Source organism: Mesoplodon mirus (genome assembly GCF_964341445.2).
Source record: "Mesoplodon mirus genome assembly, chromosome: 3".
Classification (NCBI taxonomy): domain Eukaryota; kingdom Metazoa; phylum Chordata; class Mammalia; order Artiodactyla; family Ziphiidae; genus Mesoplodon; species Mesoplodon mirus.
The window spans coordinates 59085363-59110526 of NC_138978.1; the positions used below are offsets into that span (position 1 = coordinate 59085363).

At 42.5% G+C, this 25164-nt stretch overlaps 2 protein-coding genes across 7 annotated transcripts in view; one reads left to right on the plus strand and one right to left on the minus strand.

The window, feature by feature from the left end:
• Window positions 1-8824, plus strand: part of RAVER2 (ribonucleoprotein, PTB binding 2) — a 107765-nt gene extending 98941 nt beyond the window's left edge. For 3 of the 4 annotated variants that reach the window (XM_082613677.1, XM_082613679.1, XM_082613678.1), the window contains exon 12: window positions 8056-8824. In XM_082613677.1, the coding sequence (XP_082469803.1) occupies window positions 8056-8202 (147 nt within the window). In that variant the 3' untranslated portion in view covers window positions 8203-8824. The remainder of the gene's footprint in view (window positions 1-8055) is intronic. The other variant, XM_082613680.1, reaches the window with a different exon arrangement.
• A 1755-nt stretch (window positions 8825-10579) lies between these two features.
• The window catches only part of JAK1 (Janus kinase 1), a 136202-nt gene continuing 121617 nt past the window's right edge, over window positions 10580-25164 (minus strand). For all 3 annotated transcript variants that reach the window (XM_082613376.1, XM_082613374.1, XM_082613375.1), the window contains 13 exons: window positions 24016-24159; window positions 23254-23341; window positions 22640-22767; window positions 21888-22023; window positions 20648-20799; window positions 18035-18185; window positions 17818-17912; window positions 16554-16746; window positions 15670-15794; window positions 15126-15298; window positions 13360-13477; window positions 12996-13106; window positions 10580-12017 (listed from right to left, as the gene is read on the minus strand). In XM_082613376.1, the coding sequence (XP_082469502.1) occupies window positions 11922-12017; window positions 12996-13106; window positions 13360-13477; window positions 15126-15298; window positions 15670-15794; window positions 16554-16746; window positions 17818-17912; window positions 18035-18185; window positions 20648-20799; window positions 21888-22023; window positions 22640-22767; window positions 23254-23341; window positions 24016-24159 (1710 nt within the window). In that variant the 3' untranslated portion in view covers window positions 10580-11921. The remainder of the gene's footprint in view (window positions 12018-12995; window positions 13107-13359; window positions 13478-15125; window positions 15299-15669; window positions 15795-16553; window positions 16747-17817; window positions 17913-18034; window positions 18186-20647; window positions 20800-21887; window positions 22024-22639; window positions 22768-23253; window positions 23342-24015; window positions 24160-25164) is intronic.

Here is a 25164-nt window from a genome sequence, read left to right on the forward strand (position 1 = left end):
TTTCATCATTGAGTATGTTGTCATCTGTGGGTTTGACATATATGGCCTTTATTATGTTGAGGTACAGTCTCTCAATACTCAGTTTGTTGAGAGTTTTTATCATGAAAGGATGTTGAATTTTGTCAAATGCTGTATCTATTGAGATGATGGTATGATTTTTATCCTTTATTTTGTTAATGTGGTGTATATCACGTTTATTGATTTGTGGGTGTTGAACCATCCATGTACTACTGGAGTAAGTCCAATTTGATCATGGTGTATGATCCTTTTAAACTATTGTTGAATTCAGTTTGCTAATATCTTATGGGGATTTTCACATCTATGTTCATCAGGAATATGGGCCTGTAATTTTTTTTCTTGTAATGTCTGTCTGCCTTTGGTATCAAGGTAAAGCTGGCTTTGTAAAATGAATTTGGAAGTGTTCTTTCCTTTTCTGTGTTTTGGAAGATATCGAGATGGATTGGTATTAATTTGCCTTTAAATGTTTTGTGGAATTCACCAGTGAAGGCATCTGTCTCTGAACCTTTTTTTGTTGGGAGGTTTTTGATTACTGGTTCAATATCCTTACTAGTAATTTGTTCAAATTTTCTGTTTCCTCATGATTCAGTCTTGGTAGGTTGTTTCTAGGAATTAGTCCATTTCTTCTAAGTTACCCAACTTGTTGGCATATAAGTATTCATAATGGTCTTTATGGTCTTTCGTATTTCTGTGGTATCAGTTGTAATATCTCCTTTTTCATTTATACCTTTATGTCAGTTCTCTTTTTTTCTTGGTAAATCTAGTTAAAAGTTTGTCTAGTTTATCTTTTTAAAAAACCAGCTCTTAGTTTCATTAATCTTTTCTCTTGTCTTTTTAGTCTCTATTTCATTTATTTCCACTCTTATCTTTGTTACTTCTTTCCTTTTGCTAGCTTTGAGCTTAGTTTGTTGCTCTCTTTCTAATTCTTCCAGGTATAAAGATAGCTGTTCAAGATTTTTTTTTCTTCATGTAGTTGTTTATCACTATAAACTTCCCTTTTAGAACTGCTTTTGCTGCATTTCATAAGTTTTGCTATGTTTTGTTTCCATTTTCTTTCATCTCAAAGTATTTTTTTGATTTCTTCTTTGATCCATTGGTTATTTAGGAACATGTTGTTTAATCTCCACATATTTGTGAACTTCCCAGTTTTTGTCTTGCATTTGATTTCTACTTTGATACAATCATGTGTGGAAAAGATGCTAGATAGGGTTTCAATTTTTTTAATTTATTAAGACTTGTGGTCTAACATGTGATCTATCCTAAAGAAAATTCCATGTGCATCTGAGAAGAATGTGTATTCAGTTGTTGTTGGATGGAATGTTGTGTTATGTCCTTTAGGTTCATCGTGTCTAACATGTAGTTTAAGGCCAATGTTTCCTTGCTGATTTTTCTGGCCAAATGATTCATTGTTGAAAGTGGAGTATTCAAGTCCCCTGATATTGTATTGCTATCTTTTTCTCCCTTCACAATATTTGCTTTACATATATTTAGGTGCTCCTGTTTTGGGCTTATATTTACAATTGTTACATCCTTTTGATTAATTGACCTTTTTTTTAACATCTTTATTGGAGTATAATTGCTTTACAATGACGTGTTAGTTTCTGCTTTATAACAAAGTGAATCAGTTATACATATATATATGTCCCCATATCTCTTCCCTCTTGCATCTCCCTCCCTCCCACCCTCCCTATCCCACCCCTCTAGGTGGTCACAAAGCACCAAGCTGATCTCCCTGTGCTGTGTGGCTGCTTCCCACTAGCTATCTATTTTATACGTTTGGTAGTGTATATATGTCCATGCCACTCTCTCTTTGTCCCAGCTTACCCTTCCCCCTCCCCATATCCTCAAGTCCATTCTCTAGTAGGTCTGTGTCTTTATTCCTGTCTTGCCCCTAGGTTCTTTATGACTTTTTTTTTTTTAGATTCTATATATATGTGTTGGCATATGGTATTTGTTTTCCCTCTTTCTGACTTACTTCACTCTGTATGACAGACTCTAGGTCCATCCAATTCACTACAAATAACTCCATTTCTTTTTATGGCTGAGTAATATTCTATTGTATATATATACCACATCTTCTTTATCCATTCATCTGTTGATGGACACTTAGGTTGCTTCCATGCCCTGGCTATTGTAAATAGAGCTGCAGTGAACATTTTGGTACATGACTCTTTCTGAATTATGGTTTTCTCAGGGTATATGCCCAGTAGTGGGACTGCAGGGTCATATGGTAGTTCTATTTTTAGTTTTTTAAGGAACCTCCATATTGTTCTCCATAGTGGCTGTATCAATTTACATTCCCACCAACAATACAAGAGGTTTCCCTTTTCTCCACACCCTCACCAGCATTTATTGTTTGTAGATTTTTTGATGATGGCCATTCTGACCGAATTGACCTATCTTTGATAATGACCTTGTCTTTTGCTACATTTTTTAACTTTGAAGTTTATTTTGTCTGATATAAGTACAGCTACCTTTGCTTTCTTTTGGTTTTCATTTGCAAAGAATATCTTTTTGCATCCCTTCACCTTCAGTCTGTGTGTGTCCTTTAAGCTAGGTGAGACTCTAAGTCAACGTTTAGTTTGGTTTTTTTATCCATTCAGCCACTCTGTCTTTTGATTAGAGAATTTAATCCATTTACATTTAACGTTTAAAAATTTTTTTTATTGCAGTTGATTTACAATATTGTTAGTTTCAGGTGTATAGCATTGTCAGTATTTTTGCAGATTATACTCCATTATAGGTTATTATAAGATAACAGTTATAATTCCCTATGCTTTATAGTATATCCGTGTTGCTTATCTTTTTTTTAAATTTTATTATTATTTATTTTATTTATTTATTTTTGGCTGTGTTGGGTCATTGTTGCTGTGCGCGGGCTTTTCTAGTTGTGGTCAGCGGGGGCTACTTTTCATTGCGGTGCACAGGCTTCTCATTGTGGTGGCTTCTTGTTATGGAGCATGGGCTCTAGGCACTGGGCTTCAGGAGTTGTAGCTTGCGGGCTCTGGAGCACAGGCTCAGTAGTTGTGGCACACAGGCTTAGTTGCTCTGCGTCATGTGGGATCTTCCCAGACCAGGGCTCGAACCTGTGTCCCCTGCATTAGCAGGAGGATTCTTAACCACTGCACCACCAGGGAAGCCCAGCTTATCTATTTTATACATAGTAGTTTGTATGTTAATCTCATACCCCTAACTTATCCCTCCTCCCTTCCCTCTCTCCTTTGGTAACCAGAGTTTTTCTGTATGTTAGTCTGTTTCTGTTTTGCATATACATTGATCTGTATTATTTTTTAGATTCCATTTATATTATATATTGGTAGTATTTGTCTTTCTGACTTATTTCACTAACCATAATATTCCCTAGGACCATCCACATTGCTGCAAATGGCAGTATTTTATTCTTTTTTATGGCTGAGTAATATTCCACTGTATGTACATATATATATATATATATATATGTATATAATCACATCTTTTTAATCTAATCATCTGTTGATGGGCACTTGAGTTGCTCCCATGTCTTGGCTCTTTTGATTTTTCTGGCCAAGTGATTCATTGTTGCTATTAACATTGGGTTGTATGTAACTTCTTGAATAGGCATTTTCATTTTTCTCCAATATATACCCAGGGAGTAGAATTGCTGGATCATATGGTAGTTCTTTTTTAGTTTTTTGAGGAACCTCCATACTGTTTTCCATGGTGGCTGCACCAACTTACATTCTCACCAACAGTGTACGAGGGTTCCCTTTTTTCTACATCCTCTCTGACATGTTATTTGTAGACTTTTTGATGGTAACCATTCTGACAAGTGTGAGATGGTATCTCGTTTTTTTTTTTTTCTTTTTTGGCTGTGTTGGGTTTTCGTTGCTGTGTGCAGGCCTTCTCTAGTTGCAGCGAGTGGGGGCTACTCTTCGTTGCGGTGTGCAGGCTTCTCATTGTTGTGGCTTTTCTTGTTACAGAGCACAGGCTCTAGATGCACGGGCTCAGTAGTTGTGGCTTGCGGGCTCTAGAGCACAGGCTCAGTAGTTGTGGTGCATGGACTTAGTTGCTCCGTGGCATGTGGGATCTTCCCGAGCCAGGGATCGAACCTGTGTCCCCTACACTGGCAGGCAGATTCTTAACCACTGCGCCACCAGGGAAGTCCTATCTTACTGTTTTGATGTTGCATTTCTCTAATAATTAGCAGTGCTGAGTACCTTCTCATGTGCCTGTTAGCCATCTGTATGTCTTCTTCAGAAAAATGTTTTTTCAGGTCTTCTGCCTAGTTTTTTGATTGGGTTGTTTTTTTTGCTATTGAGTTGTATGAGCTGTTTGTGTATTTTGGATATTAACCCCCTGTGGGTCACATCATTCACAAATTTTCCCTCCCATTCTGTAGGTTGTCTTTTCATTTTAATGGTTTCTTTTGCTGTGCAAAAGCTTTTAAGTTTAATTAGGTCCCATTTATTTATTTATTTATTTATTGTTTAGTTTTGTTTTTTGGCCTTAGGAGACTGATTCAAGAAAGTACTGCTATGATTTATGTCAGTGTTCTTTGTATTGTTCTGTTTTAGGAATTTTATGATTTCCATTCTTATGTTTAGGTCTTTAATCCATTTTTGAGTTTATTTTTGTATATGGTATGAGAAAATGTTCTAATCTCATTGGTTTACACGTGGCTGTCCAGTTTTCCCAGCAACACTTGTTGAACAGACTGTCTTTTCTCCATTGTAAATTCCTGCCTCCTTTGTTGTAGATTAGTTGACTATAGGTGTGTGGGGGTTAAAGTAATGTAGTTGTGGATTTACTATTGCCATTTTGTTAATTGTTTTCTGGTTGTTTTGTGATTCCTCTGTTCCTTTCTTCCTCCCTTGCTGTCTCTGTGATTTGCTAATTCTCTATAATTGTAGGCTTTGATTCTTTTCTCTTTTACATCCCTACTATAGGCTTTTGTTTTGTGATTACCATGAGGCTTACATAAAATGTCTTTATATATATATATATATATATATATATACAATAGTCTATTTTAAGTTGATAACTTCAAATGAATACAGCTCTGCCACCCCCCACATTTGATGGCACAATTTGTACCTTTTTACATTGTGTATCCATTGACAAATGTTTGTATAGTTTTGTCAGAGTTTTTTTAAGTATATATTTATCTTTACCAGTGGTTTTATACTTTCATATGTTTTCCTGTTACTAAAGAAAACTAAGCCTCCTTCCATGTCAGGATGAAGAACTCCCTTTAACATTTCATGTAAGGCTGGTCTAATGGTGATGAACTCCTTCAGCTTTTGTCTGGAAAACTCTTGTTTTCAATTCTGAAGGACAACTTAGCCAGGTACTCTCGGTTGGCAGTTTTTTTCTTTTAGCACTTTGAATATAATTTATGTGTCTCATTGTGGGTCTCTTTGGAGCCATCTTGTTTGTTACTCTCTAGGCTTTCCGGATCTGGATGTGTGTTTCCCCAGATTAGGGAAGTTTTCAGCCATTAATTTTTTGAAAAAGTTTTCTGCCCCTTTATCTCTTTTCCTTCTGGGACCTCTGTAATGTATATATTTGGTCCATTTGATGGTGTCCCATAAGTCCCTTAAGCTACCTTAACTTTTATAATTATTTTTCCTTTTTGCAACTCAGATGGGATGAATTCCACTAACCTGTCTTAAAGTTTGCTGATCCTTTCCCATGATTGATCTAGTCTGATGTTGAATCCCTCTATTGAACTTTTCAGTTCAGTTACATTCAACAATTCCGTGATTTCTATTTCGTAGTTTTAAGTATTTTCTATCTCTATTCAAATTCTTTGTTCATTCATTGCTCTCGACCTAGGTGAGCATCTTTACAACCATTATTTTGAACTCTCTCAGGTAAGTCACTTTGTTTTATCAAGATCTGCTTTGGATATTTATCATGGCCTTTTGTTTGGAACATTATATCTTCATTTCTTCCTTTATTGGTGTCTATGCATTATATAAAACAGCCACCTCTTCCAGTCTTGAACGGTCTTTTGTAGGAGATGGTTGTTCAGCCCAGCCTGAGCTCTTAGTTGTCTCTCAACCTTTTGTGACTGTCTGAGCCTCCTTCTTTTAGTGGCTTTTTTAGAGGGTATGCTAAGACCTATGTATCCAAAGGCAGGGCCTGCAGTTAGCACCTAGACGAAGACGGATTAGAACCTGGACCCTGAGGCTGCAGCTGAGAAAGTATGTATTGATAGTTAAGCCCTGTCCAGGGAGAAAAGAAAATGGGCATTTTTCCCCCCTGTTCCCTTTGTGCCGAGCACAGGTGTACAATCACCAGGGCATGGTGGGAAGGGAGCTCCTGCACCCATTAAGAATTGTATTTTTGTTTGCTACAGTCCAGTGGACTTCATGAATGCAAGCCCCACTGGCTATCAGAGCCAGATGACCCAGGGACTATTCTTGGGTGTCAGACATAAAAGCCAGGGTACAGACGTGTACAAGTTCCTTGCAGGGAGATACTAGTGACTGGAGTGAGCTAGAAGGAGAAGGTGGGAGAGGTGTCCTTCAGCTTCCCCAGTCTCTGGGGTAGATTGCTGCTGCTCCTAGCACCTGCTAGATTAGGAGCCCGGCCTTAGGCAGCAGCTTTTAAAATGTGCAGATGAACTTCTTTCAGGGGAGAACTGAGCAATGGGCAATTCTGCCTGCTCCCTCTGCACCTGGCCCTGAGGGGACAGTCACAGTGCGTGCTGTGTGCCCATTAAGAATGCTTCTTTCTTATCTGTAGCCTTGTGGATCTCATGAACACAAGCCCTGCTGGCTTTCAGAGCTAGGTATTTTGGGAACCCATACCTCCAGTGGGAGTCTTAAAAGTTGGAGCACTAGATGTGGAATCCAAACCCTTCACTCCTCAGGGAGAAGCTAAGAATTGGGAATTCTGTCCTGATGCACAGTGCTGTGCCAGGGTTGGGGTGTATGGCGAGGCTGTATATTGGCCTTTCCTACCCATTTTGGTGTGGGTATTTATTTTCTCATTTGTTTAGTATGTAGGAGCTGCCCAGCTAGTTTCTGGATCTCTTTTAGAGGGAACTGTTCCATGTGTAGCTGTACATATGGCACATCCATGGAAGGAGGGGAGCTCTGGAGCCTTCTTGGTCATCTCTACCTTATCCCTCTTCTTAACATGGATGATTGATTGAGAACTGCTTTATCTGTCCCCTCTGAAGTTGAAGCCGGTTTTAAAAATTGTGGCCATTGTTGGTTCAAATACTATTGTAATTTTAATTGTAATGTGAGAAGGCTCTTCTGCATTGCTAGCTTTCCTTATGAGTCATTTCTACACTCGTGTATAGTAAGTTAGTTACATAATTCTTCAGTAAGTAAGTTTGTCACACACAGTATTTATAAAAGCTAAAACTGAGAGGAATTAGGTGGTCATAGGGTGTGCTACATAATCTGATTTAATGCATTGATCACTGTGACTACTTGTGAGGAACATTTTGGCCCTTCTTATGAACACTTCTGGATTAGAATATCTGAGATGGAACCCGGAAATCTGCATTCTAACAAGTTTTCCAGGTGATTATTCTGTGGACTAAAGTTTGAGTTCATATTGCTCTCTAGAAGGTTTCACTAGCTATTTTGTTGACATCATTTGCTAGTTTTCGTACCTACTGGTTTATTCTCTTGCCACATCTTTTATTACTAGATGAACTTAACATCTAAGTTGATATGCAGTTCACTTCCTTAGCCATGCTCCTTCCTCAGAGGAATACTGGTATCCAGTACTGGTATTCTGATTCACTGGGGTTTAACTATGTACAAACAGCAGAAGCAACTATAGTGTCACTTTTTTCTTTCCTGAAAATGTGGGGAGTAGGGGAGAGAGGGCATTTAGAAGCTGGTTTGTATTTTTCAAAAGTTCCACAAGTGATTTTGATATAGAAATTTTTTGTGCAGTTTTTTTGATAACTTTGTTATTTATCCTGCTATTCTGTTTTTACACCAAACCACAGTAGAATTGCTTTTCTTATAAATATCTTTAACCAATTTTAATCTAGATTTTAGCATTAGTTATGGTTTCTTTTTCTAATAGGTATCATCTTTAAGAAATGAAAAGCGAGGCTCATCATATCTCGTCTCTGCCCCAGAAGGTGGTTCAGTGGAATTTGTTGACCAGCATTCTCAGGGCACAGGAGCATATTACATGGAAACCTACTTAAAAAAGAAGCGAGTGTACTGAGTTAAGTTCTCTCCTTATAAACTCATAAGGTTCTTTGCAGTATCTCTGCTGTTCATCGCTGCCTTAACAACATTCAAACTAGCCATATCCCTTAAATACGGGTTTATAATTTCCCAGAAGGAACTGTGTGTGCAGCAGGCAGAATTGCCAAATTAAAAAAGTAAGTAGCAATAAGAAGAGACATCAATTGAGGACGTATTCCGCTAGAATTAGATGCATCTTAATCAATGTGATATTAACTTACAGTCCATTGGAGAAATTAACATATGTTCCAATATTCCTTGTTTAGGACTGGGAATAATTTTGACACCACATATAAAAGTTTGAAGCAATAAATGGGAAACATTCTTGTTTCCTGGGCCTTAGAATAAATTTCTTATAAGCCAGTGTGCATTCCAGTTTATCGATACTTTCCCTAGAAGTAATCTCATTTCAGATTTTTAGAATTTTTCCTAGAATTACAAGAATGCAAGTACACAATGCAGTGATTGGTAATGTTATAAAGATGCTCTACATACAAACTTAATTATTACCCCCACACCAGTCATACAGTATAAAACTCAAACACAGTGACAGTGACTTCCAAGGTATACAGTACTACAGATGCTTTACTCTTTTTTTTTTTTTTTTTTTTTTTTTGCGGTATGCGGGCCTCTCACTGTTGTGGCCTCCCCCGTTGCGGAGCACAGGCTCCGGATGCGCAGGCCCAGCGGCCATGGCTCACGGGCCCAGCCGCTCCGCGGCATATGGGATCCTCCCAGACCAGGGCACGAACCCGTATCCCCTGCATCGGCAGGCGGACTCTCAACCACTGCGCCACCAGGAAGGCCCAGATGCTTTACTCTTAATATGTCATTTACCATTTATACCTCTTGTGAAAAACACGAGGTTTTTTTCTTTTTTGAAGTAGCTTTGCTGATCTAATTTCAGGGACTGGCAAACTACTCCCTGCAGTCAAAAAACAGTCCTCCAGCTGTTTTTGTACTGCCTGCAAGCTAAGAATGATGTTTACATTTTTAAATGTTTGGAGGAAAAAAATGTATGACTTGAAATTCAAATTTCAGTGTCCATACATAAAATTTTATCAGAACACAACCATGCTCATTCACTTACATATCATGTATGGCTAACTTCTGTGCTACAATGGCAGAGCTGAGTGGCTGCAAAGCCTAAAATATTTACTATCTGGCCCTTTATAAAGTTTGCAGACTCCTGATCTAATAAATACCATTAATTCCCTAATCCTTTTACTTCACACCTACAAAAAGACCTTTAACTTTTACAACAGATTTGTAAGTGGCAAGGAACAATAGGTTTCTGTGTCTTCATTTCATATCATAGTGATGATTCATTTACTAGAACAGGGCACATTTTGGTCATCAGATGCCCTATTTCCACAATATAGTAAAGCAGTCAATTCTGCCCCTCCTGAAGGAGTGTTATGGAGTAACAGTATTTATAACCATTTTGAGATAATAAGCTATACCTCACTCTCTGCTTTGTCTATTATTCTTTTGCAGTGTGTTAGGCTGAAAAATTATCAGCTATTTAACCCAATTTACTTTTGAAAGAATTGTGTTTATTGCATATAACTTTTGAATCACCATTTCCTGAAGACCTTGGTATTAAATGCATGAGAAACCCTTTTGCTATCTAGAAATTTCTAAGTTTGTTCTTTGTTATGAGACATTAATTGATGATGTGGAGTTTAGGGGTCTCAGTGATCCTAGTCATTTTGAAATAAGATCATTAAATATCTTATATTCAAGGGACTTATTGACTGTGATAGAAGGTATCTCTCCTGTTTTAATTATGAAGTTTAAAATTGGTACACATGTTGTATGATTTGTAAAGAATTTTACTTGGTCTAATGTATTGCCTTTGTTAACTCCTGTTGGCAAATGACAGCTAGAAAGTTAAATTATTAGATAATTTCTAATTAAAAGTATACTACCTATAAATAACTGATCAGGATAGGCATCACTCAATTGTGACTCAGCAGATGAATAATGGGTTCTCCATGCTCTGCACTTCTTCCCATTTTCCTGTTGCATTGAGCTTCTTCAGTGCTTTGTCACACCTCTATGACAGTACAAATAGAAGAAAGGGAAGATGGTGAATTTTTAAAATGTAAGCAGGAAGAGGTTGAAAGAACTAAAAGGAATTTTGGGTTAGCAAGTGTGGGTCTGCCATCCGTACTGGCCTGTGCCCCATTATTGTTGGGACACAACAGATAAGTACAAATCAAGTGGTGTTAGTAATAAGGACCATTACCAATGCTCTCCCCACCCCCAGCCTATACTGTTATTTTTCTATGTAAACAAATTGTTTGAAATGCTTTGAAAATGAACTCTTAATATTAAAAGGCACATGCATGTGAAGTCTCTAGTTTATTTATTTGTATAAAGAGTAAACAAAGTGCATGTAGGGTGGCCACAGGTTTGACGCAGACCTTGGTGATGTAGGGTTCCTGGATAAATTTGAATGGCTGTTGCCACTGAATCAATACACAGCTCATTTTCAGGCTCAAAGGTGAAAAGTAAGGGTATCAAACAAATGCTAGACAGCATCAACAAAAAGTTTTTCAGACTCCTGGTCAAAAAGATCTTATGGTTCACATTGAATCAGAGATTTGCCATTTTTGATTACCCAGCTACCTCCAAGCAAACTGAAAACTGCCTAGTGGATCCTGAACTCCATGGTGCTGCTAGCTAGGTCTTTCAAGTTTTGCGCCATAGGGTGATGGTCAAAATAGTGATCGACTCTTGTAGATGGATGGTAAGTACTGAAAACACTAAGAACAGTGCAATGTACATGGTATATATGCATTCAGCATTCAACACCAATGCTGGCAGAGCTTGCCCCAAAGTGGTAGAGTTATAAAAGGATACACATTGACATTTCTGAAAAGCAGGTATAACAGCATCCACGTTCTTGGAATCAACTCTGATTTAAGGTATACTGTTTAGGGAAGCACTGGCACAGGTTTAGTTCTCAAGAATCAACATCATGCAGCGAAGTATCTATGCCACAGCTGCCCCCCTGGGTATGACCAGTTTTCTCAAAAATGGGTACCGCTGGTCACCCAAGGGGACAGGAGCTAAGCCACTGCAGAAACAACTCAAAGTTTATGTCCTACTGTTGACAGGGATACACTCATCTTTTTGTATAGCAACAACAGTATACTAACCGGTATCTAATATTTCAAGAATGTTTCATCTATCATTTAGATATTGAAATTTGAGGGCATACTAGAGTATCGGCCAAGTCCATCAGTCTTTATCTTTGATTTATGTGCCAGAAAAACATTTCACATCAACTGGCAGCTAAGAAAAAGCAAAAGCAATCATCTTGAGACTTCACTTTGGTCAGCTCCTCTTGTTTTGAAAAATCCCATTCTGGTACTCAATTGTGATAGTAAACTAACCAGACGAAACAGTGGTATAGTCTTTCCAAAAGGAGGAGTGCTTAAGTGCTTTCTAATATTTTGGTTGTCATTATTTGTCACTATGTTATTGGTGCCAAATTTAAAGAGGAAGTACTTACACATATTAAGCACCACACAGTGTGCTTTATACGTGGATACGTACCCCAGTATCTTTTTAGACAGAATACAAACTTTTTCCAGTTAGAACACATTTTTTTTTTAAATGGCTTGGGTATTGGTTGGGGGTAGGAGGACTTGATACACAGTAGAATTTAAATGTTATTCATGCTTCTTATTTTAGAAGCGCTTCAAATCCCTCAATAAGGTTCTGAAAGGTTGTCCGAATGGATGGTTGGAATTCCCAGCATTTTCTCATAAGTTGATAAACCTGTAAAAAGAAAAAACAGAAAAATGTTTAGGAGCTTTTTAAAAAAATTATAGAAACACCAAGAAGAACATAAATTTGAAAATGTGAATGACTTCCCTTAGTAAGTAATACTAGAAAACAAGAATATTTGAATAACTTAAAATACAGCAAATGTGACACATCTATAGTTCATAAAAAACATTTTAACATTTGAGAAGCTCATGACTTAACTGACCTTGCAAAAAAATCCAGGTCATTAATTACTATAAACCAGTTTAAGGGTGAAGTTATACCTCAGTTAAGACTCCAAATTTCCTTACTGGCTGCTTCATTCTTTGGCTTAAACATACTATTCAGTACATCTTAAATAGTCTACAGAGTTAGTCTTAAAGGCTCAGTTCAGTTAGAAATACAGAAAACGGAATGTCACAATGCTGTTGATAAGTGGGATAAATAAACTTACACACAAAAATGCAATTCTATGTATTTGTCACAGGAAGGCTACACCAACATATGTTCCTTTAGGGTGCTCACTGAGGTGAGCCTACTTCTGAAGGGAATCCCTTGCTTTGAACAAAACTTGTGGCTGTCATCTGCCCCAAAGATGATTTTCTCAGATATCTTATCTGAAATTCAGCTTCAGAAAACTATTTTATTTTTATTTATTTATTATTTTTTTTGCTGTACGCGGGCCTCTCACTGCTGTGGCCTCTCCTGCTGTGGAGCACAGGCTCCGGACACGCAGGCTCAGCGGCCACGGCTCACGGGCCCAGCCGCTCCGTGGCATGTGGGATCTTCCCGGACCAAGGCACCAACCCGTGTCCCCTGCATCGGCAGGCAGACTCTCAACCACTGCGCCACCAGGGAAGCCCCAGAAAACTATTTTAAAAGAGTTTTCTACTCATTCCTGCTCCCCCAACTCCAATCCAATGCTGGATAATTCAAGCAGTGAAAACAGTAAAAACTGAGTTTTATTACTTCGAAATGGCGCATAAATACCTCTTCTGGACAGTTAGGTGGACAAGGCAAACGTTTTCCTTCTTTTAAGGTATTCACAAGTCTTGTTACTGTCATCTGGCCATGAGTTGGGCCTATCATTTTCAGGAACAACTATGTAAAATAAAACCAAACAAAATATTTTACTTTGTACATATTTATATAAACACCAGATAGATTATGGTAAAATTTCTAGAATTGGAAATTAAAACAATAAAAAAGGCTTTAAAAATGAAAGTCCAAGACAATTTTCCTTTCCATTATAACACACTGATTGGATTCCATTTAAGAATGAAACTTACAAAGCAGAAGGATGGACATATTTTAAGTGGGTGCTAGATTCAAAGGAAGGACAAGTAAGACTTACCGCCATGGGACTGGAATCTGAATCACAGTAAGTAAGCAGCTCATGCAGAGTTACTCCAAAAGACCAGACATCAGAGGCGATATAAAACTTACACTGAATTAAACATTCTGGAGCATACCTGAAAGAAAGCAGAACTTGAAACTTCATTTCCTGGAAAGGATATTCCAAAAAGCACTAGAGTAACTCAGAAAAATCAGTGCTCTGGTTTTTCTTAGAATTTAATATTCTAAGACATTTAAGTGTGTATTATGCATCAGTCACACATATGCTGCTGTGGTGCACACCTGATATGTGGACAATACCCCCCTATGGGCTCTCATTACACATTTGCTCCCAAACATCAGTCAGACAAGACTGTGCTATCATTTCGCAGAGCATAGGCTCTCCATGGGGAGGGGATGGGGGGAGGAGGTGATGACGACAGGCACGGGCTTCATTTGCCTGCAAGCTCAGATTGAGTCAGCAGTGAATTACTGCCCAGTCCTCTTCCAGTGTCAGCTGTTTTGGTGAATGATACCCAATTGCCTGAGCCAGAAACTGAGGCATCCCTATATCCAGTCTCAGAAATACTTCTCAAACCTACTCACTTCTCCTAAACCCCACCATCGTTGTCCAAATCACTGTCCTAGTTCACACCATCACTGGCTCTGGCCAAATTAGACGCCCTGGCTCCAGTCTTGCTCCTCTCCTTCCCACAGTGATCTTTTTAAACAGAAGTCCCTGTCCTTAATCCTCCCAACGGCAACCCAAAGCTCTTGGGATGGAGTCCCAGCTCCGTAACTCAGCGTGCAGGGCATTGCCTTAGCAACCGCCGAGGCCTCCCTTCACGATGCAGCCACACGGAGCCGACTCCAGTTCCTAGGACAGCCACCGCTCTGCCTCACTCCTGCCATCATACATGCCATCTTCTAACCATCTTTACAAACTCCCAGGAATCTTTTAAGGCCTTATTTTTAAAGAACTTCCAGAAAACCAAGCCTGAACCCTTTTCTGGTTATGGTACCACGAAATTGGCTGCCTCACCCATTAAATTCTAAACTTGGTTGGCTTGTTCACCCTTGTTATCTCTAGTACCTGGCACAAAGCAGGGCCTTGATACATATTTCTTTAATGAATAAATGGAGGTTTGGCCTCCGTGGGTGGGAGAGACCCATGTCGTGTCCACACAGGATGTACCTCGTGGTGCCAGTCAGTTCTACAGGACGGCATAGAGTGGAGACTTCAGCAGCTTCCCCCTTGGATAGTGTTCCAGGCTGAGAGGGGTCAAAGTCAGGGTGTGGCCCACCAACCAGGATACTCTGGTGATTCATGAGAAGATGGCCAAGTTTCTTATGGATTTTTGCTCTGTTATGTCCAGGCTCTACCTGAATCTGCCAATGCCCACTCGTCACCTCCTTTCTGTCATCTTCCTGCCCCCTCCTCCTACCTGCCCTCCAGGCTTCCTCTGCATGGATGTGATTACTCCAGCTGCTGACAGTTTTAAGAACTGTGTCAGAGGAATGCCTTCTCCAGGCAAGATGGAGATGCTGAGCGTTGTGAGATTTCTTCCCTGGAAGATGTCCTATGAAGCTCAGGCATTTCTGCAGGTTGCTTTCAGTAAAACAGCTTAAAAGATGTTTCTTGAAGGCAAAAATCAGTCAATTCCAAATGATCTAAGTCTTTTTCTAATCTGGACTAATAAGAGAGACATTAACATAGCTAGAAAGGACCTATCAGAACAGTGGAAACCCTATGAAGCACTGATGAAATGTGTTTGATTCAGTTACCAAAACACAGGGCTGTCCCGATCATCCTTGACTGTGTAGTACTCCTTATCAGTTTCAATGGCTTTGGTTAGACCAAAGTCCCCAATTTTCACTTGGTGTTCACTCTCAACAAGGACATTTCTTGCTGCTAAGTCACGGTGAACGTATTGCCGAGAACCCAAATAGTCCATCCCCTGAGGGAGAGAAGAAAAGGCAGAGCACATTGCTGAAGGTCAGTTCAGAGTGGATTCTGTATCTACCACTTCCTAACAAAAAAAAATATATAAATGTCATTTCATTCACATATCACTTTTTTTGTTTTTACTTCTTTGCAAAAATAGTTAGACCAACCTGATTCCAAGAAATACACATTAAAGAAACCATATTAACAAATCAGTTCACTTTCTTAGCAGAGGCTAATTTTCAATCCAAATCATGCAGAACAAAATTAACTCAGTACAATTATTGGAAATTATTTTCCACTTGCAGCCTAATTACAAACCAATTACCCAGGACAGAGTGCCTGATTTATAAATTTTTACCAGGCTCTTTTGTTTCTTTTTACCTTACAAATCTGAACGGCATACTTTAACTGCTGTTTGAGGTTAATTTTGTTCTTATTCTTTGGAAGATACTCCTTAAGACTTCCCGAAGGCAGAAATTCCATGATGAGCTTAATACCGTTTCCTCCTGTTTAGAAAAAAGAAACGAAAAAACAAAAAAAACCATCAGTACAAGGTTGCCAAATGAAGGAACTGTGGGAGTGAAGGGCACAGGATCTGGAGACAGAGGACCTGAATCACAGGCAAGTGGCTTAACCTCGCAGGTTTCAGAGTCTTGGGATCCTCAGCAGTGAACAGGGTACCTACCCTAGGGTCATTAGCGCTCACTGAGACAACACAGTGTTCTGCAAACCACTAGGCAAATGATGATTTTTAAAAATTATGAGCCACATCATCTCACTACCAATTTTAAAATATAATACATGAGTATTGTACTGGCTTGTAAAAAAGTACACTTATTAGTAAACACTACTTGCCACCTTGATTTAGAAAACTAGAAAACGAAGTACCCTGCTTAGTGCTGGATCAAAAGAACAGGGAAAGGGGAGGAGTGGGCATCAGTTTCATCTGGTCTCTGTGCCCTCGTGTGCAAATATCAGGACAGGGGAAGTCCAATCCCCAGTGTGGGTGTAGGAACAGCCAAGAGAGACAATGCTGGAATCACCCCCCGCCTGGTGGGGGGAGGCTGGGCAGCTTTCCCGGGAGCTCTGCAGCTGCTGGGGGTTCTGACAGTGCATACTGCTTTGAAGCCCTAGAGCTCCGGGGGCCATCAGCTAGCACTCAGGCAGCCCAGATGAGGCCAAGGGCACTGCCTGCTCAGCACTGGCCTTCAGTGACCCCAGATAGTCACTCAGTCTTTAAGCCAACCCCACTTTGCACAACATACCGTCTTCTGTGCAGATGCCTTTATACTTCACAATGTTCTCATGATAAAGGTTTCTTAAGATTTCAATTTCCTTCTTCAGATCAGCTATGTGGTTCCCTCCGCTCTCAGGCTTCAGGGATTTGACGGCCACCTGTTCCCCTGTATTGTCCCCCTCAGGGTCATACCTGCAGAGCTCGACCTTCCCAAAGTGGCCCTGGAGGGAAAGATGCATGTGCTTGATCAGAGAAGCCCCGGCCTGGGCCAGCGGGACACACTCCAAAGATGAGCCTTGTTCCTCGTGCTGTTCCCCTGAAGGCGGGGGTGCATGCACAGTCTGCCCTGCAGGCAGCAAGCTCCTACTTGGGCTCTTCCCCACTTGGCTTACCTGCCATTCCTTCTTCTATTACTGAGCTAAGACAAGAAAAGGATCAAGTAACTGGTGAACCAACACATCAATCCCAATTTCCATGAAAGTGTTAACTCAAAAGGAAATGGAGGTTATTTCTGGACATGCAGGACAACCTCGGCATTCTTTGACAGCCCTGGGTCCACGCTACAGGAGGCACCACAATGTGGCTACAAAGAGCAAGGCACGAGGAGTCTTTAGAAGACGTGGATTAGATCCCAGCTAAGCCACCTGCTAGTGATTCGAGCCTGGTCACCCCACCTTCCGAGCTGGCTCCAGAGGTGCTCAATGTACACAGTGGTAATAAACCCTTGGGGATGCTGTGAGGAAGCAGGAACACTGTGCCTGTAGAATGCCCAGCACTCGGCCTTGGCACATGGCGGGTACTCAAGGTGGCACAGCCTTTATTAACTACAGAAAATCTATATAAAGATGCAAATTCTAGTAGCTTCTCTAGTCACATTTACTATCAGGGAACTGCCACTCAAGGTCCAGAGGAAAAGCTAAAATTCTGTTTCGGTGTTCTGTGAAATAAATCCATCCCTCATTTAAGCAGCCTCACAGGATATGTATTCCCAGAAAAGTCAGAGGTAGGGACTTCTCTATTTCCACCATATCTATATCCATCCCCCATGGATGGATCCCCCCCTTTTCATTCTCTTTGTCCCTTAGAGACCAAGTCTCCCGAGGGAGCTGATCAATGTCCTGTGTGCATGGACAGGCTGCCAGCGTGTGTCAAATGGAAAAACACACAATACTAAAGAAAACACAGTAAAATGCTTTCTCCTATAAACTTTGACCCAAAATGAGAGAGAATGGAGAGCAGCTTTAGATATCCATAGAGGTGAAGTGGTCAGCAGGGACTCGAGTATAACTTGCCTCTCCCAAGTCACGGATTCTCTTTAAGAACCGCTTTTCAAAATGTGTGGGATCCACTTCAGTTGCTGGCTTTTTTTCTGATACGATGTCTGGATCTAACAGAAGAGAAAAGAAAACATGTTAAAAAGGAGTGATTGCCCCTCACAGACTCCTTGTTATCCCTCCCTCCCCCGGGCATTGGCTGGTCTTGGTTAAACAGCTCAAGGCAGAGTCTTACTCTGCTCCTCCAGCTTATTGATGTCTCTCATGATGGCTCGGAAGAAGGGTCTCTGGTTGGGGTCGTAGTTCATGCAGCGGGTCATAAGGTCAGCTAGCTCCTTACAAGACGGGGTCACTGGCCTGCACCGGCTTTCATAGAACCTCTCTTTCTGCAAAGAAGAGGACCACATGAAAGAAACCAAAGGAACCACTCACAAACCTTTTAGCCCCAGGTCAGAAGGAGTTACCTAACAATCCCTAATTTAATTCCCAACACCTTTGCTTAAAAGTAGACATCATAAACGTGGGTGCTAATGCTGCCTTTCTCTAGCTGTGGGAAATCTTAGTCCTGGATACTAAAATAATCCGAATTCAAGGAAAACAGGCAGTATATCCCACCCAGTCCCAAATAAGCTGTATTCCAGCAAAGTCATGCCACCTTCTGGTATAATTTGGCAACATGTGTAGAAATCTTCAGATTCTGCAAACTCTCATTAATTGCAATTATTGAACGACTCAGAAATAAGTCAGATAGAAACAAAGATTTATGTTTAAAGATATTCCCTGCAGAATTAGACAGAACATTACAAATTTGAAAACGACCTCAATGCCAAATATAAAATTAGTTAAATAAATCAGAGTTTAATGAAACAATGAACTCTTACATCAAATTAGTAAAAACTGTAAGACTTATTTAATCGTATAGCAAAGTACTCACAACATTAAATGAAAAAAATATACAACATTAAATGAAAAAATAACTATCTAGCATGGTCCCAAGTTTGTTTAAAAAAGAGAGATATAAACAGACTGGAAGACAATATGCCAAAGTGCTAAATATTAGGGGTGACCAGAATATAATATAATTTCTTTTTTAAAAATAGTTTTCTCTGTTTTCTAAATTCTCATCAACGGGGTTAATACTTTAAAATTCTGAAACGAATAATTGATGCCCTTTTAAAAAAATTAACTGAATTTGCTACACTTTAGGCTCTGGTCTGTAGCTGACTCTCAAGGGTACTAGTTTCTCTTCTGGTCCCTGTGGGTCCTAGGGTGGGGTGGGGGCAGGCCCCAGAGGAGAGGAGGAAGGTGGGTTGGAATTAAGGAGCTGAGAGCTCCCCCTGCCTTGGAGTGTCTCTCACTCTTCCAGGCTCCAGTAGAGCCAGGGGGAAAGGTCACCCAACCCACCCAAGGGTACCTGGGAGAAGTGACAGACCCTCCTTTATCAAAGGGACAGAACTTTCCTTACACCATCTGTATTCTGCTCAGTCCTGGGTACACAGAAGGTGCTCAATAAATACTGACTGACAGCAAAGGGTATGCTGTTTTGTTTCCAAGGAAGTTAAAAATAAAATGACTCCCAAAAGCCCCAGCTGAAAATCCTAAATACAGATCTATGGATGTGACGGTTTCTCTGTTGGTTTTAGCTTAACTCCTCTTTCCCAAGTCCTGCACCATGTTTACCTGGCAAAAGGCTAACAGGTTAAAGGTTCTTCCGCCTCTTTGGTATCTCCTCCACGAGCACCCTCCACCCTGGATCCTCACTGCCACTTCCTGGTTCAGACTGTCGCCACTGAGAGCCTCAGAGCAAGAGGCCTCTCCTCGGCCTGTCCATCCAACCACCATCCAGATGAACTGTGCCCAGTCTGGCCTCCGAGCACCTGGCTCCCCCACCCAAACCCTTCAATGCCCCACATCACCCCAGTAAAATTCTGCAGCCCGGCATTCAGGGCCTCTATACAATCCGACCTCAAAGGACCCTTCCCACCTTTTTACCTGTCATTCCTCTCCACACTCCAGGCAAATGAAACTGCTCCCTGTAGACAACTGAAATGCCACCCTCCCTTGGACTTTGATCATTCCCTCCCAGCTAAAAGTGATGCCTGCCCCTCTAAACACACAAGACACACCCTAATAATCAAATCAGTGAGTTGGGATCAGTGGTCCTTCACTGTAACTTTCACTGCTTTATCCCTTTGGCGTTAGAGCCTCCACTAGCTTTCTGCAAGTGAACATGAGAAAGGGTCAGCCTCGAAGTTTTGCATTCTAGCTAAGGAACCCAGGCCTTGGGCCACCTGCATCTGTTACCTGACCTGTAAAACAAGGGTAATGACATTGCCCTACCCAACATGCAGGGCTCTTAAGGTGATGATTTCAGATATTATGTGTGGAATCCTTATCGCTGTTTTAGCCCAACTCTCCTACTACACCCTAAGGTCCTCAAGGGTAGGCAAGGCCTGTGTCTGTTTCATTGTGAACCCCCAGCTTTAACTTAGGACAACACCTGGTACACAGGAAGAACTCAATAAATATCTGGGTGTTAATTTTGCAATGCTAATAGCGATCTATTGAGTACACATTGTGTACCTGGGACTCTACACGCATGATTTACTTAATCTTCACAACAACCCTGCAAAGTAGGTATTATTTATTCCCATTTTACAGATGATGAAACCAAGGCCCAAGGAAATTAAGTAACATTTGCGAGGTCACACAGGCAGTGTAAGCTTGTGGAGGAGAGTCAAACCCGTGCCCGTCTCCTCCCACAATATGAGGCTTCCTGATAACTCCTGAGACACCCATGAGTGTCCAAGGGGTCCTCACTCAGCTCACACCCTGGAAAGCAACTCACCTCAATCAATGTCTTGTCTTTCAAGGGGATCTCGCCATTGTAGCAGATCTCCCAGAGCGTGGTTCCAAAGCTCCACTTGTCAGCGGCCACACTCAGGTTCTTGGAGTCTTCAACACACTCAGGAGCGATCCACGGGATTCGTTCTATGCACTCTGGAAAAGACAAGAAACATTTACAGATCAGTTTCTGCAATCACCTGGGGAATATATCACTGCCACTGCAGCAAGAACTGGGAGTTAACAAAGAAACTCTTTCAAGTAGTGTTTTCCAAACATGGGCCATGGCTGCCCTGGTCCTGCAGGGAGTTTGTGAAAGGGGCGGTTTTCCAGGTCCCCCAGCCCTGGCCCTTCCAATGCATCTGTCTGAGACAGGGCCTGCAGCTGTGTCTGTTTAACACAAACTCCCCAAGAAGGTCGTGTGAGTCAGTATTTGAAGCTGTGGTCTCAGAAACAGCAAAGCACCCCAGGGTGGAAGCCAACACCCTGGGGAGGGAGAACAGGGGGGCACATGGACAAAGGCTTAAGAAAGAGAAGGCCGGGGAGAAGAGGCCGACAGATGCAGAGCGGGCATGGGCTTACCCCCATACTCTGTATATCGCCCTGCAAGGGCCCAGGGGTGCACTGGTATCCCACGTATGACCTACACGTAGAGCGTGACCTGTGCGGCACTGCTTACAGTGTCTCAGCTCCCAGGTCTGCCCTCTCCTTTGGAGTCCTCAACTCATGATGACCTCATTCAAAGAGAAGCTGCCAAGACCATAGCAATCGCTAAGGTGCCTCCCCAAACTGCTCACTAACTACAGTGGATTTCTTGTTTTGTTCTGTTTTTAATTTTTATTGTAGTTGCTTACAGTGGATTTCAAAACAAACACAGGTAGGACCCAGGTCCCACTCCTCCTGACACATCTCTGACCACCCCAGACCCTCGGCCTCCCCCTGAACAAGGTGCTGCCCTGGCACCTTAAACACAGCTCCTTCACTGCAAGACCAGACCTGCCCCAGCTCAGCTGTGTTTCTCCTACCGCACAGTCAGCTCCTTGAGGGCAGGGACCGACCCTCCGACGCGTGACACCTCCCCTGCCCCCAGGGCTGAGCAGGAGCACAGACGCCTTTTGCAGAAGTGCACTTTCTAAAATGAGGCAGAACCCCAGCCCAGCCCCCTTCCCTGCTGGCCTGGCCCTGCCTCAGGGTGGGGGGAAAGGGATGGGTGGGGCAGGAGACGGGAGGGAGGGAGGACACACCTTGCCTGGACAGCACAGTGACAGGGATGCCAGGGTCACTGAGCTTGATGAAGGGGCCGCACTCGCTGTCAGTGCCCTCGCGGGCCAGGAGGAGGTTTTTAGTGCACACGTTTCCATGGACCAGATCTTTATCCTCCTGCAGAGTGAAAAGGCAGAGCTCAGCAAAGTTGCCCATGGAGCTGCCCTCCTTCCCATGGTCTTTCCTGTTTCCCACAGGTCATAATCCACATTCCCCTTCCCCAGCCCCAGCCAGACCCGGGCAGCTTAGCTCTCCCACCGATGATCTGTGTGACTCCGGTATATTATATAACGTCCCTTTACTCCAGTTCCCTCATCAGTCAACCAGGGATAACAATGGAGCATGCCTCATAGGGCTTTTGTGAGAATTAAAGTGATTATCAGAGCCTGAAAAACACCTGAACAGCTGAACCATGGTAAGCACTCAATAAATGTGAGCTACTATTCATGCTAATAGTATCGTTCACTCATTCAACAAGTACTGTAATATTTCTACTCTTATCATACACTGCAGTATGGAAGTCAGTCCTCTAAAGTGATAAAAATTTCCCTCTAAGCAGGATTCATAAGTAAGCACACAGAATAGCCCAAGATGATGGCTTTCACTAAGCACCAGGCACACATGTGTTTAGGTGCAGAGCTGGGCCCTCCAGCCTGCTTGGCTGGTACCTCCTTCCTGCCTCCCCACATTCTGGTTCCTGATGGGGACCACCACAGACATCAAACATACTTACCAAGTAACTCAGGGCGCTGGCCAGCTGTTTGGCAACTTTGAACTTCCAGGGTGTGGTGAGGACATCACTTTTCCGGTGCATGAAGAGATCCAGGGGCCCTCCCTCCACAAACTCTTCCACCATGATATCTACAAACACAAGAACAGCCACACCTGCAACCTTCTGTCCATCTGGGACAGCACCCGCACCCTCCCTCATCCCCTTATGAGAGCTCACTTTAACGGCTGGTACTCCGCCTGGGGGTGCCAATGGTAGAGTGCTTCAGAGTCGGACGGGCCTGGGTTCAAGCCCTGCCTGGAGCTCCTTCTACTCTGACTCTCTGGGCAACGAACTCAGCTCACTCACTCCCCACCTCCCGAGTCTAGCACAGCGTAGGGCCCAGAGCTGGCAAGAAGTAAACACTCAAGAAATTAGTGAAAAACAGATGGGATCTAGTTCCATGTCCACTATTAACTTAAGCAACCGACCTGCTCAGTACTTTGAATTCCTTGATTGCAAAAAGAAAGGCAAGAAGCCTGGGCGACATGAGGGTGGGTATCAGCTCCCACTCATCTTCACAGCAACCATGCTCCCTGGCCAGGGCCGACTTCCCCTTCCAAAGAGAATACACTTACTCTCCACGTCTCGGACACAAACGCCATAGAGGTACACGATGTGTTTATGGGAGACCTGTCTCATCATGCTGGCTGCCTCAAAGAAGGCCTGCGGGAGAAAAGGACAAAGAAATGTCAAGGGCCGGCCTGCACTGGTCTGATCCTAAAGGGGCTCAGCTGAGAGGAAAGTCAGTGGATTCCAGGAAAAGGTCACCACTGTCCTCATCCCAAGCCCTGAAACTACTCCCCTGGCCTCAACTACCCAGAGGCACTGCCAAGCCTCAACTGTGAGGGCCATCTAGCTGGGACATAGGACTCATTTAGAAAACCTAATAGGATGCAGAGCCAGGCTGGCAGGATAGGCTGGCTGACAACGTCCCGATTTGATACTCATGTCCACCACTTCCTCTTCCTTCAAAATTTGGGAAATAACGTTTGACACTATGTTAGAATAAAAGGAAAACCAAGGCAGCAGATGTCTGTCAAGACTTGGCTTTACCACTCTCTAACAGTTTGTGGGATCCGGGGTAAGTCATTTTACTGCTCCGGGCTTTACTTTCCCAGACTCTGAAGTGACAGCCTGGACTGCATCAGGCACTTTGAGACCATTCAGCTAGAGTCTGGGGCTCCACGGCATCGCCACATGGACCTCTAGGAAGGAAACGGGAGAGAGTGGGACGGACAGGCCCAAAATCAGGGCAAAGGCTCTTCTTAGCCCACTGTGCTCTACTGGCTCCAGAAATGAGGGAGGGGAGAGGGTGGGGTTGTGAGGAAGACACTTGCCAGAGAAATGTCCCTGTGGCTGGGGTCTAAGACTTTGAGGATCACTTTTATTCTCTTCTCTTCAGAAGTGCCTTCGTCATCCTTGTAATCCGTGAGGGTCCCAGAGTAGATGTGTGTCCGCGTGCCTCTCCCAAGGTGCTCGCCCTGAAGGAGGAAGCAGGAGGTTAGGGTGACCACCCCCTGGGGCTTCAGTGGTGCCAGAGTCTGGGACTGAGTCCTCAGTGGGAACGCACATCAGCAGGGATGGGGCAACGGCAAACGGGCCCCAGGAGCTCAAGCCTCTCCAGTGCCTGGTCCTGCCAGGCCTCCAGAGGTAACAAAAAGCTACTTGGCCAAACACGGCTGTGGCACTCCCTGGGCCCCAGGAAATAATCCTCATGTTCTCTGAACAGCAACCCGCTATCCACCTCTAGGAACAGCCTGGGGCCAAAACATAACCCTGACCTTTCACAAAACTTCCAACAGTGCCATCAAAAACAGCCACCAACATCAGCGCCCCCCAGGCCTCCAGAACAGACTCAGAGAGGACCTCCCTCCCCCCTCCCCCAGGAGGCTCCTCCACTCACAGGCTGGGGTACAAAGAGAACAGGCTTGTGAGCCCTACTGCTTGCTGGCCTTTTAACTTCGAGACCTCCTTTCATCACGTTCAATCGGCACCCACTTTCTGTAAATGCGTTAACAATGTACCTGCCTCGTAGGGTTGGTGTAAGAATCAAATGAGGAACTAGGTAGAACAGCTCCTGGCGCACAGTGGGTAGAAGCCAATCCACTGGGCCAGTGTGTTTTGTCTGATCGCCCTCTCACACCTAAACTATTCATTTTCTATCCATCTACCTGATGCATGGGTACACACGTGCATGCTTTCAAATCAGTGATACAATTTATACATGCATATGCCCTAGCAATCCCCAGAGGAAGGTGATGTAAAGACAGAGGTAGAGACTGGAGGGACAGGCCTCAGTTTCCCCACATATGAAAAGGGATAATAAAACCAAATGAGCAGCATAAGAACTAAATGAGATCATCTGCTCAAGGCCCCGAACATATAATGATCTGTCTCTAAGGCCCTTCCAGCTTAAGCTTTAATAATTATGGTTTAAATACTCTTAATATTTGAAAATCAAAATGTGATTCATGAAACTCAGGCAT